Raw genomic sequence first — 14,002 nt, 5'->3', positions numbered from 1 at the left:
CCTCAGAAAATGATGATGATAGTCACAAAACTAAATGACTCTGAGGATATATGAAGGGGAGACAGCAGTAGAGCAGTGTTGTCCTCTGAAGCACAGGAGCATTACGTTCTTCCTTGATGCACGGAAGCACTGTGTTGTTCATTGATACACGGGAGCATGGTGTTGTTCTTTGATACACAGGAGCATTATGTTGTGCTCTTATACAAAGGAGCATTGTTTCTTAATACACAGACACAGTGTTGTTCCTTGATGCACGGAAGAATAGTGTTGTTCCTTGATACACGGGAGCATTGTGTTCTTTGATACACGGGAGCATTGTGTTGTTCTTTGATACACGGGAGCATTATGTTTCTTGGTACACAAAAGCATTGTGCTGTTCCTTGATGCACGGGAGCATTGTGTTGTTCCTTGATGCACGGGAGCATTGTGTTGTTCTTTGATACACGGGAGCATTATGTTTCTTGGTACACAAAAACATTGTGCTGTTCCTTGATGCACGGAAACGTTGTGTTCTTCCTTGATACACGGGAGCATTGTGTTGTTCCTTGATGCACGGGAGCATTGTGTTGTTCCTTGATGCACGGGAGCATTGTGTTGTTCCTTGATGCACGGGAGCATTGTGTTGTTCCTTGATGCACGGGAGCATTGTGTTGTTCCTTGATGCACGGGAGCACTGTGTTGCTCCTTGATGCACATAAACATTGTGTTGTTCCTTGATGCACACAAACATTGTGTTGTTCCTTGATGCACACAAACATTGTGTTGTTCCTTGATGCACAGGAGCATTCTGTTGTTCCTTGATTCACGGGAGCACTGTGTTGCTCCTTGATACACAGGGGCATTGTGTTGTTTCTTGATACAAAGGAGCATTGTGTTGTTCCTTGATGCACGGGAGCATTGTATTGTCTCGAAATACACAGGAGCATTGTATTGTCTCGTGATACACAGGAGCACTGTATTGTCTCGTGATACACAGGAGCATTGTATTGTCTCGTGATACACAGGAGCATTGTATTGTCTCGTGATACACAGGAGCACTGTATTGTCTCATGATACACAGGAGCATTGTATTGTCTCGTGATACACAGGAGCACTGTATTGTCTCGTGATACACAAGAGCATTGTATTGTCTCGTGATACACAGGAGCATTGTATTGTCTCGTGATACACAGAAGCACTGTATTGTCTCGTGATACACAGGAGCATTGTATTGTCTCGTGATACACAGGAGCATTGTATTGTCTCGTGATACACAGGAGCATTGTATTGTCTCGTGATACACAGGAACACTGTATTGTCTCGTGATACACAGGAACACTGTATTGTCTCGTGATACACAGGAGCATTGTATTGTCTCGTGATACACAGGAGCACTGTATTGTCTCGTGATACACAGGAGCATTGTATTGTCTCGTTATACACAGGAGCACTGTATTGTCTCGTGATACACAGGAGCATTGTATTGTCTCGTGATACACAGGAGCATTGTATTGTCTCTTGATACACAGGAGCATTGTATTGTCTCGTGATACACAGGAACACTGTATTGTCTCGTGATACACAGGAGCACTGTATTGTCTCGTGATACACAGGAGCATTGTATTGTCTCGTGATACACAGGAGCATTGTATTGTCTCGTGATACACAGGAGCATTGTATTGTCTCGTGATACACAGGAGCACTGCAATGTCCCGTGATACACAGGAGCATTGTATTGTCTCGTGATACACAGGAGCACTGTAATGTCCCGTGATACACAGGAGCATTGTATTGTCTCGTGATACACAGGAGCATTGTATTGTCTCGTGATACACAGGAGCATTGTATTGTCTCGTGATACACAGGAGCATTGTATTGTCTCGTGATACCCAGGAGCATTGTATTGTCTCGTGATACACAGGAGCATTGTATTGTCCCGTGATACACAGGAGCACTGTATTGTTTCGTGATACACAGGAGCATTGTATTGTCTCGTGATACACAGGAGCACTGTATTGTCTCGTGATACACAGGAGCATTGTATTGTCTCGTGATACACAGGAGCACTGTAATGTCCCGCGATACACAGGAACATTGTATTGTCTCGTGATACACAGAAGCACTGTATAGTCTCGTGATACACATGAGCATTGTATTGTCTCGTGATACACAGGAGCACTGCAATGTCCCGTGATACACAGGAGCATTGTATTGTCTCGTGATACACAGGAGCATTGTATTGTCTCGCGATACACAGGAGCACTGTATTGTCTCGTGATACACATGAGCACTGTATTGTCTCGTGATACACAGGAGCACTGTATTGTCTCGTGATACACAGGAGCATTGCATTGTCTCGTGATACACAGGAGCATTGTATTGTCTCGTGATACACAGGAGCATTGTATTGTCTCGTGATACACAGGAGCACTGTATTGTCTCGTGATACACAGGAGCATTGTATTGTCTCGTGATACACAGGAGCATTGTATTGTCTCGTGATACACAGGAGCATTGTATTGTCTCGTGATACACAGGAGCATTGTATTGTCTCGTGATACCCAGGAGCATTGTATTGTCTCGTGATACACAGGAGCATTGTATTGTCCCGTGATACACAGGAGCACTGTATTGTTTCGTGATACACAGGAGCATTGTATTGTCTCGTGATACACAGGAGCACTGTATTGTCTCGTGATACACAGGAGCATTGTATTGTCTCGTGATACACAGGAGCACTGTAATGTCCCGCGATACACAGGAACATTGTATTGTCTCGTGATACACAGAAGCACTGTATAGTCTCGTGATACACATGAGCATTGTATTGTCTCGTGATACACAGGAGCACTGCAATGTCCCGTGATACACAGGAGCATTGTATTGTCTCGTGATACACAGGAGCATTGTATTGTCTCGCGATACACAGGAGCACTGTATTGTCTCGTGATACACATGAGCACTGTATTGTCTCGTGATACACAGGAGCATTGCATTGTCTCGTGATACACAGGAGCATTGCATTGTCTCGTGATACACAGGAGCATTGTATTGTCTCGTGATACACAGGAGCATTGTATTGTCTCGTGATACACAGGAGCACTGTATTGTCTCGTGATACACAGGAGCATTGTATTGTCTCGCGAAACACAGCACTGTATTGTCTCGTGACACACAGGAGCATTGTATTTTCTCGTGATACACAGGAGCATTGTATTGTCTCGTGATACACAGGAGCATTGTATTGTCTCGTGATACACAGGAGCATTGTATTGTCTCGTGATACACAGGAACACTGTATTGTCTCGTGATACACAGGATCACTGTATTGTCTCGTGATACACAGGAGCACTGTATGCTTATTTTGTTACAGCAGAGATGAACTGCCATATCTCATGTCATGCATTCTTATATATTGTCTTGCAAGATAATCAGTTTCTCGGAAACGCAAACCTTCCATGTTGCAAATTCCCATCGGAATTTTCAAATTAACTTAAGTAATTCATATGATATGACGCGCTCCTTGAACATGGCTAACTGGGACAGTAGCCAATAGGCTCTTTAACTATTTATCAGTATACTACATAACTAATACTGTTGACAGTATTTATCTCAGTTATCTGCTAAACTGATGAGCTTGATATGTGAACCCCTTCAAGATTGTTGAGGGTGTGCCTTGATGCTGGTGAAGGGCTCTGTATCCAAGGAACTGGAGATACTTTTCTTATCTTTGTATCAAACCTGATTACCTCCCCTTCCCCAAGCGTTTTCTTGTTAATATAAACTCATTTGAATGTGGACAAAGTATTAAGTTATTTTTGTTACTACACTTTAACCATGCCAATACATATGTTTTCCATAAGTATAACAAATGTTTTCTCGAGGCTGACTGACAAATCCCTAAGATCTCCGTCCCTCTCTCCCGTCTTCCCGGAAAATACCTGAGAATTCGCATATCTGATGACAAGAATTTTTTTCAAAAGCATAAAATGGTTCATTCGGATATTTGTTTTGTGGGTCAAGCAAGTGGAACAACTGATCCTCCGTATCTTTTGTGTGGCACAAAAGGTGACAAAAGCACGTGTGTGGAGGCTGAGGCTGGGAATATGTTTATAAAACAAATAATCCTTCAAGTGAGTCATTGACAGCCTCGAAGTTTAAAACTGGAACCACTACAGCTCCAGTGTGCATGACAAACACTCTCCACCATGTGAATACAAATAAATTCTCGCACAATGATTATAGGTGATATTCTCTTGAATACACTTACCAAAAATATAGTTAAAATCAATTGACTTTAAACCTAGTTTGGAAACGACAACCGAACTATTATCAAGTGGCGAGTGAGTAAACAAAGTGAAGAAAGGTAGTAGTCAGGTCAAGGCAGTGGGAGGTGTGGAGACGGCCTGAGTCAGGTCAAGTCACGTGTGGCGTGAAGATTAAGAGCATTTAACAATGTACTGGGAGAGGCAAATATTTACAGAACTAAACCCATTACTAACATTCATATTATGAATATTGTGTATAGACAGATTGAAGAAGACGGCGTCTATGAAAACTGGAAGAGGGCTCGATAATTTTATCAGAGGATTAACTTACGGGATGGCTATGGTACCTAACGCAACACAGGAAAACGTTGTTAATGTTAGCAATGGAACACTTCTTTCGTGTTCTTTAATTAAATTTGTTGAAAAGGGAGGCTTGTTTCAGTAACATATTGTATAGAGCAAAAGGAACGTATGGGATAGAATAAGAGGAACAGGAATAGAACAAATTATATGAAGGCTCGGTGGCAGATGTGTAAACCAGTTTTTAACCAAAACCTGGAACAAATTTAATTTCCATTTCGTGGATTAGTTGTGAATTACGGTATTTAAGCAAAAATATTATTATTACTACTATTATTATTACTATTATTTTTATTATTTACATCCATGTGTTTCTTTTAACCTGTAGTGGTCGTTCAGCGACCAGGAAAATTAGAAGTATCAGTTTCGATCTATGGATGGGGAAGTCAGGTTTAATTCCTTGGAACAAGGGTCCCCCCACCGGCCTCAAGGAACCTTGTGGAGTCAGCCACATTATAGGAACTTTTGTTTATTAAACGTAGAAGCAAACGCACAAGAGAATTATAATAATAATCTTTATTTCTACTAGTACATGTACAAGGTACACAGGCCTAGCTGACATCAATGACAAACTACTATACAGAAGACCCCCTGGTTATGCAGAGCATTTAGGGCAAATTAAGTCAATTTTGTTCCACCAAGGATGCGACCCATACCAATCGACTAACACCCAGGTACCTATTTTACTGATGGGTGAACATGGACAGTAGGTGTCTTAAGGAAACACGTCCTAATGTTTCCACAGGGAATCGACCCCCGGACCTCAGTGTGGGAGCTGAGTGCTCTAGCAATCTAGCTGGAATTCATATTCTCATTCACATAAAAAAGGCACATGGGGCATTAATACTGACATCTCGCAGATCAATTAAAATCCATGAGTGCACTTACTTGCGCGAGTTTGTGCATATAGAGCGCCACTTGTTCTTGTAGAATATCTGCAGCCTGCCTTGAAGGGGCGTAGGTCCGTCCACCAGCCTGAGTGAAGGCTGGGGCAGGGGTACACTAGGTGGTTGACTGCTTGTCAACAAAATCCGCTCCGTTGGTGTTCCCTGTGGGCAAGAAAAGTTCAAACTTGCTTCAAAAAGATTAAAAATATATTTACTAAAATCTGAATTTCATATTACATTTGTATATTGTGATTCACACAATCTGTCATCCTTTCTTTCGTACTACATCCTCTCTTCAGCACATTTTGAGGATGAAAACGACATTAAGAATGATAATTATCCATTTTATCTCGTGCTAGAGTACATTCTAATTTATATATTTGTAAACATAACACGACAAAAACTTATTACAAGGTATCCTGGTCTACACTACAGTAAATACATCACAAGAGGCTAAACAGCTACGATACAGTAATGTAAATGGTAACACAAAGAGATACGGGTAGTCCTAGGAAAGGTTGGAGGAAGAGTGTGAAGGAAGTGGTAGGGGCTTGAGCATTCAGCAGGAGTGTGATCCTGTTAAATGGGAGTTAGTGAAGAGAAGTGGTTTAAAAATCAGGCGTGCTGTCTGGTATGAGGAAGAAAACGTGTATTAAGGGATTCGGAGAAACAGGTTAGCTGGATTTCAGTTCTGGAGGTGGAAAGTACAGTGCTTGCACCTTGAAGGAGGAATGAGGATGTTGCAGTTCGGAGGGTCATTTGAACTGTGATATCTTCGCACTTTTGGCAAGATAGCTATTTAATAAATGATGGTGAACGTTTCCTTAGTTTGGGTCACCATACCTTGGTGGGAGACGGCCATTGTGATAAAAAACAGTAAATGATACAAATATAATTAATAAAAATCTGTGTGATCAGCGAGAGATTCAACAATATAAAAAAATCTAACACAACGAAAAAGATAATGATAAATGGAAAATGTTCAAGAGGATATGAGGAGCAAAGATGTGGCTAACGCGACGGTCTGGAGTTTTGAAACTCTCTGATCGCGGGTTCTATCCCTACCCGTTGTATGGTATGTTTTGTGCGGAGCACTAACAACTCACTTAACAACGTGAGACTACAACACCTGACGAGGAGAACATGATGAAAATATTGGCGGATTGTAGTTGTCCTTGGAACATACGATCAAGAAAAACAGAGGCGTATCCCATCCTAGCAGGGTCCTTGATGCCATTGACGTTCACAGCGGTATTATCTGAGGGCGACTGCCATATATGAAGAGTGAGAGCGAATCCTAAGCTGAACAAGTTATCGTGAGAGGGATTAACTAGACAAAGGTACTGTCAGTGGTGGAAAGGTAAAATAAAGATAAAAAGAACACAAACCAGGGATACAACGGGCCTCTACAAGAGACTGAATGTGAAACTTGAAGGGAGGTAATAAGGAAAGGTGGCGAAAGAAACTAAAGGCTGCAAGATCATCAAAATGAATAAATAACGGAGACTATATCACGACGATTATATAAAGGAAAGGATATTTAAAATTTGTATTTAGATTCTGTACACGGTATGACTGAAGGGACCTCAGACATAAACCAAATCCTTGACATTAAATAGCAAAGGAATAAACTTTGTTTCCATGGTTTAGTTGAGACACGACTAAGGTAAAAGGAAGACAAAGAAATTCGTCTATCAACCCTCCCTCTCCCCCCAAAAAAATAAAATTCAGTCTACTAAGACACGCAGCTTTTGAAAAAAAATACAAAATATAATGTTTTCATGGCGGTCATCAATGGAAGAGGAGACCAAGGAATGTTACAGTCATCAAACCGCAACAGGAGGAAAGGGCAGTGAAAAGAAGCCGGGTTTAAGGTTATATAACATGTTCGGGATACAAAGAACCTGAAGCCTTATGACGTGGCCCAGCCGGAAGTACAGTCAATAGCACATTTTAACGAGGCATCCACCAGCTGACTGTCTGTACCAGTGTACGCAATGGTAAAATCATTTACATACAATGACGAGCAAGTCCAAGGAGGAAGATTGTGGTGAATCCATTTTTGATAATTAACACCGAGAAGTCACTGACCCAAACAAGAATCTTGTAAAAAGAAGTCCTTAGAAAAATATGGAAGGTCAAAAAAATGGGTTTGGGATAAGTTGCGATATAACCAGGTTGTGTCAAATTTTCTCAGTGTCGAAATGGATGATTATGAATAGGCCAAGACAGTCTGGTGGAACGGCCATTCCACTCATACAGCGGAACTGATGGTGGGACAGAAAATCGATGAATAAAATTGGGTAGTAAATCTCTCTCATATGAGGGCGTTAAGTTACAGCTCCTGAGCCTTGAGGATGATAAATTACAATTCCTTGGTCTTCTTGATAGCACTAAACTAGAGCTAGTGGGCCCTCTTGAAGGTGTTAAACTAAAGCTCGTGGGTCTCTTAAGGTTGTTCTGCGACATTTGAGCCTAAAAAAAGGCACTGAGATACGTCAACGGAGCTTGCCATTAGCCATAACGATAAGATAGCTTCCGTCGAGGAAATGCAGGGACAGGGGGACAGGGTGGCAACATTAATGTATATACACTGGATATATCAAGCTACCATCCAGTTCTTTTTATATATATTCATTGGTGAAGTGGTAGTGACCATCTAACATGGGGTGGTGGGTTCAGTGCCCATGACTGCTCATACTCTCCCTCTTCCCTTTTCAATTATATATATATATATATATATATATATATATATATATATATATATATATATATATATATATATGTGTGTGTGTGTGTGTGTGTGTGTGTGTGTGTGTGTGTGTGTGTGTGTGTGTGTGTGTGTGTACTCACCTAGTTGAGGTTGCGGGGGTCGAGACCGAGCTCCTGGCCCCGCCTCATCACCGGTTGCTACTGGGCCCTCTCTCTCCCCGCTCCATGACCTTTATCAAGCCTCGTCTTAAAACTATGTATGGTTCCTGCCTCCACTACATCACTTTCTAGGCTATTCCACTGCCTGACAACTCTATGACTGAAGAAATACTTCCTAATATCTCTCTGACTCATCTGTGTCTTCAACTTCCAATTGTGACCTCTTGTTTCTTTGTCCCCTCCTGGAACATCCTGTCTTTGTCCACTTTGTCTATTCCGCGCAGTATTTTATATGTCGTTATCATGTCTCCCCTGACCCTCCTGTCCTCTAGTGTCGTCAGGCCGATTTCCCTTAACCTTTCTTCATAGGACATTCCCCTTAGCTCTGGAACTAACCTTGTCGCAAACCTTTTCACTTTCTCTAGTTTCTTGACGTGCTTTATCAAGTGCGGGTTCCAAACAGGTGCTGCATACTCCAGTATGGGCCTGACATACACGGTGTACAGTGTCTTGAACGATTCCTTATTTTAAGGTATCGGAACGCTCAGGTTTGCCAGGTGTCCATATGCTGCAGCAGTTACCTGGTTGATGTGTGCTTCCGGAGACATGCTCGGTGTTATGGTCACCCCAAGATCTTTCTCCTTGAGCGAGGTTTGCAGTCTTTGGCCACCTAGCCTACACTCTGTCTGCGGTCTTCTGTGCCCTTCCTCTATCTTCATGACTTTGTATTTGGCGGGATTAAATTCGAGAAGTCAGTTGCTGGACCAGGTGTGTGTGTGTGTGTGTGTGTGTGTGTGTGTGTCTTGGAGTTGGGAGGTACAATGCCTGCACTTAAAAGGAGGGGTTTGGGATACTGGCTGTTAGAAGTGACATCTAAACTGTCATACCTGGGCGCCTCTGCAAAGACTGATATTGTGTGAATGATGGTGCAAGTGTTTCTTTCTTGGGTCACCCTGCCTCGGCGGGAGAGAGCCGTCGTGTTGAATATATAATACAAACCGAGAATCGAACCCCTGATATTTTGGCACGCCTACCCGGAATCCCGCCAAAATTCCGAGACGCCTTAGTCCACTTGGCCATCAATGCTTCAAACTTCAGATGCGTGCGTGCGTGCGTGCGTGCTCTGAAGAATCGTAATGAATGACTCGCACCTGAGGCTATAAGTAAGTGAAGTTTACACTCTACAATTAAACAATGGTAGTTATAATACGTGAGAAATCCCACAATATAAGAGAACAAACCTTGTTAGGTAATATTAGCATTCGCCACTGTCTGTAACGTCCCTGTAAGTATTTTATAACTCTCTACCCCATCACAAACACAGGATATGTACACCCAGAGGCAGGGCCGGATTAAGAAGTCTCCGGGCCCTAGGCTATTCAGATTGGCGGGGCCCCTTTGAGTTACGGGTAAACGAAGCGACTCCTTCCAGCTTGGGGGTGGGGGGGGGGGGGTCGGTGTGAGCCTGTTTAAGGTCTTAATTAAATACATTCTGGCTATTTAGATTAAATTTAATAGGGAAAGTACATCAAGACAGCCAAAACCATTTACCAGCAGCCATTATAACTATCTTGTTAAATCATGCATTTTAAAGAGAATAAACTCAAGACAGCATAGTATTACTAGATTAGGCTATTAAAGTAGTGACATCATGTACCTATTATATTCAGCATAACCACTACAGCACTATTATTCCCTTTATCACTTAATCACTGACCATTATTGTTATCATTGCATCATGCATAAGACTATCAAATCATATAAACTCAAGAAAGTAAAGAATTTTTTATATTCACAGGCACTTCTTAAATAAACTTTTTTCTGGATTTCATATTGGCAAAATCATCAATTATATTCTGAAAATCAATATTTCTTGTTAGATCAGACTCAATGGTCAACAAGGCTAGGTTACACAATTTGTCTTGGCTCATTGTTGAACGGAGCTGGTTTTTCACTCTTTTCAAAAAAGAAAATGAACGTTCTCCTTCACAGTTAGTAGCTGGAAGTGTTAGATAAAGGCGATACACTATGTCAACATTAGGGAAGGTTTCTGAGATACCTGCATTTCTTAAATGTTTCAAAGCAGCTGAGGGCGCACATTTTTCAGGTGGAGCTTTAATCTGATTCATATACCCAGAAAAATGAACTATTTCTTCAACAAATGTGTCCTGAACATCTGCTGAAAGGTATTGTTGCAACTTTAATGCAGCTTCTCTCAATTCTGCATCTGGCATAGTAGTAATTTTGAACAGAAATCCAAACTTGTCATTGAGATTCTGGTAGATTTCTTTTCACCAATTCTGTAATCAGTGAATCCAGAATGACGAAGTATGTAGCTGTCTTACATTTCTGCCTTGGTAGCAACACAATTTCATTATCTGGCTCTTCAAAATTGCGTTTCCTCTTCCTTGACCGCTGATGATCTGCCCGGTAACTGTAGTCTTTCACCAGCAGTTTAGCTTTCTCTTCAAACATTTCAAAAGTTTCATCATTGCGAAGTCAGCTTACAAATTCCACTAAGCCTGCATAGAGGTTAGCACAAGTAGCCATTTCAATTTCAATTTTCTGAAGTGTCTTGTTCGTGGCATTTAACCGTTCCAGTATACAGTCCCAAAGCACACAGAGTAAGGTCAATTCAAAATCTTCCAATTTTGATGCTAAGCTGGCTGCTTCGCTTCTTGTAGTTGCTGTCTGGTCTTCATCCTCTGCTATTTGGATCAAGGCAGAACGTATTTCAGCAAAGCTGTCTTTCAAAGCATGTGTTGCATCATGCTGTGCTGACCACCTTGTAGTTGACAATGATTTGATGACATCTCCATGAATGGTTGACTTGAGTATACTCCACCGATGCGTTGAAGCAGAGAAAAAATTAAAGAGTGCTTGTAAAAGTCCAAAAAATGAAACTGCAGCGACACAACACTCCGCAGCACATGACCCAACAAGATTAAGAGAATGTGCTGAGCAGGGCACATGTTCAGCAAGTGGGTTGATTTGTTTGATTTTATTTTATTTCATTATTTATCTTTGTTTTGATTAATTTTTAAAAATCAATTTTACTCTCCAAACACTTGATTATTATTATTATTATAATCAAGGGGGAAGCGCTAAACCCGGAGGATTATACAGCGCCTGGAGGGGGGGATGTGGAAGGCATTCAGGCTTAATTCGGGGAACTGGAGCACAGATCTAATTCCCTAAATCAAGAGCCCCTCACCAACATCAAGGAACCTTCCTTGAGGGGTCCAATCACTTCAACTTTTTAGGTAGGGACCCCTCTGCACTTGCACCATGTGCGCAGTCTTGGATGAGCCCCTGAACCCCTTGGACCGCGGGGCCCCCAAATGCGCGGGGCCCTAGGCAAATGCCTAGTTTGCCTATGCGGTAATCCGGCCCTGCCCAGAGGTGAATCTCTATAAGTGTGTATATGTTGAAGTATTCTTATTTGGGGTGAAAAGGTCATATACAGTGTTAATGACCCTAGTGACCCAGGCTTTAAACCTTATTAGGCAACCAACTAACGATCTTGCTGACACCTCTAGCTCTTGTCCCTCAAAGCCAGAGTTAATGTACTCGGAAAAATTGTAATGAACGTTTGCATAGCCTATCGATCTTCCCAGGTAATACCAGGGTATTCATTGTGAAGCACTAACCTCGTGAGAGTCTTAGAAAAATATGTCAAACTTAGGAAGAACGGGTGCTTACATATTTCTAGTTACTGAAAAATAACTATGTATTTGGACAAAGGAAAGGTCAAAGGTATTTCTTCAACAACAACAACAACAATATTATTATTATTATTATTACCAAAATTTTTACCCTTACAGCTACGCGATACCAAAGCAGTTCACCATTTAATTGAGGATGCATCTAGTAAATATCACTAGTATTGCACCTCACTCTGAGCTTTTATATACCCTCTGTGTCCATGTATTGTTTGTAATGGCTTGATAAAGCTCCTGGAGAGCGAAACGTTGCCACAATAAAATGTCACATTAGTTGCACTTGTGTCCTTTTACTTTACAAACATAATACTGCAGGAAATTTTCGTTGAAAATTTAGCTTAATGGAAAGTTGTCTTAACGTACAACAAGCAGTCAATAAATTACATATATCTAACCTAGAGGGACTAGTACGAACTTGCACACAAAAATCACTCACTACGAAAGCAAAAGACTTGGCAGACGATGCAACATCCCCCCAATGAAAAGCAGGGGTGTCACTAGCACGTTAAGAGACCATACAATAAGTGTCAGGGGCCCGAGACTGTTCAACTGCCTCCCAGCATACATAAGGGGGATTACCAACAGACCCCTGGCAGTCTTCAAGCAGGTACTGGACAAGCACCTAAAGTCGGTTCCTGACCAGCCGGGCTGTGGCACGTACGTTGGTTTGCGTGCAGCCAACAGTAACAGCCTGGTTGATCAGGCTCTGATCCACCAGGAGGCCTGGTCACAGACCGGGCCGCGGGGGCGTTGACCCCCGGAACTCTCTCCAGGTAAACTCCAGGTATAGTAACTAGTCACATCATACATGACATTATATTATTCTGTCATTACAGAATAGATCTTATGAAGTAAGCTTTACGAAATGCGTCACAGATAGAGCTACGAGAGCCTTGCTTATCTTATCCAAGCTGGGGGTTAAGAAAATACTAACCCACAAGTGACCTAGGGCGGTAATTTCCCACATTTAGTCATGTTCAGCTTACCTAAGCTTATCGAGCGAGATAGCCACAATCATTGCGGAACTCTTAGCCGTTATCTACACCCAGACACAAAAATTAGAGTGAACACGTTAACGGTTAAATATTTAACGACCTCCCAGAATGGCCTTAAAACGAGACAATTGTTCACTGCTCAGATACTGCTGCTTCGAAAATACTGTTAAGTTCAAACTGCCGTTTTCTTTTAGGAAATCTCATTAGTCTCAGCTTCAAATTTTTATACCAGTCAAATAACTATTGTTGTCAATGTTGACAACTAAAATAACATCATCATAAGAATGTTTCCCGTTAGCATCACTGGCCAGCCAATACTTTTGTTAATTATATTGTCTAATAATAAAATATTTACTTAATTTTTCGTAATGAGTGAATGTGAAGGTAGATTATTGATGTTGTTATTACTGAACTTGTTTATAAACTGAAAAACTTTTCGTTATATGAAAAAACTGATGAGAGCAGTTTGCCAGCGGCCGCTGCTACATAATATAGTAGTAATTACTCTCATTAAAGTAACAACAACAGTAATATTACAAATAAAAATACTGTCTACTCTTATGTAATTTATAATCCAGCAAGTGTGCTACTGGGTCAGTTGCCGTGTTCCTTCCTTAAGTGACCTGACCTGACGAGGTTGGGTGCATTGGCATAAGCCGGTAGGAGACTTGGACCTGCCTCGCATGGGCCAGTAGGACTGCTGCAGTGTTCCTTCTTTCTTATGTTCTTAAAAATACACAAATAATAGTCTCCAAGTGTTGGTTCAGTAATCAAGGTGGTGGTTAGTGATGAGGCGGGGTGGTGGTTAGTGATGAGGCGGGGTGATGAGGCGGGGTGGTGGTTAGTGATGAGGCGGGGTGTGGTTAGTGATGAGGCGGGGTGGTGGTTAGTGATGAGGCAGGGTGGTGGTTAGTGATGAG

General features: G+C 41.7%; 1 protein-coding gene across 8 annotated transcripts in view; it reads right to left on the bottom strand.

Moving 5' to 3' along the window:
- Nucleotides 1-14,002, bottom strand: part of bark (protein bark beetle) — a 227,548-nt gene that overhangs the window by 154,947 nt on the left and 58,599 nt on the right. For all 8 annotated transcript variants that reach the window (XM_070084174.1, XM_070084172.1, XM_070084173.1 and 5 more), the window contains exon 2: nt 5,496-5,656. In XM_070084174.1, coding sequence (XP_069940275.1) covers nt 5,496-5,656 — 161 coding nt within the window. The remainder of the gene's footprint in view (nt 1-5,495; nt 5,657-14,002) is intronic.

This window comes from Cherax quadricarinatus, chromosome 11 (assembly GCF_038502225.1).
Source record: "Cherax quadricarinatus isolate ZL_2023a chromosome 11, ASM3850222v1, whole genome shotgun sequence".
NCBI classification, from domain to species: domain Eukaryota; kingdom Metazoa; phylum Arthropoda; class Malacostraca; order Decapoda; family Parastacidae; genus Cherax; species Cherax quadricarinatus.
This window is presented reverse-complemented; position numbering and strand designations above follow the sequence as displayed.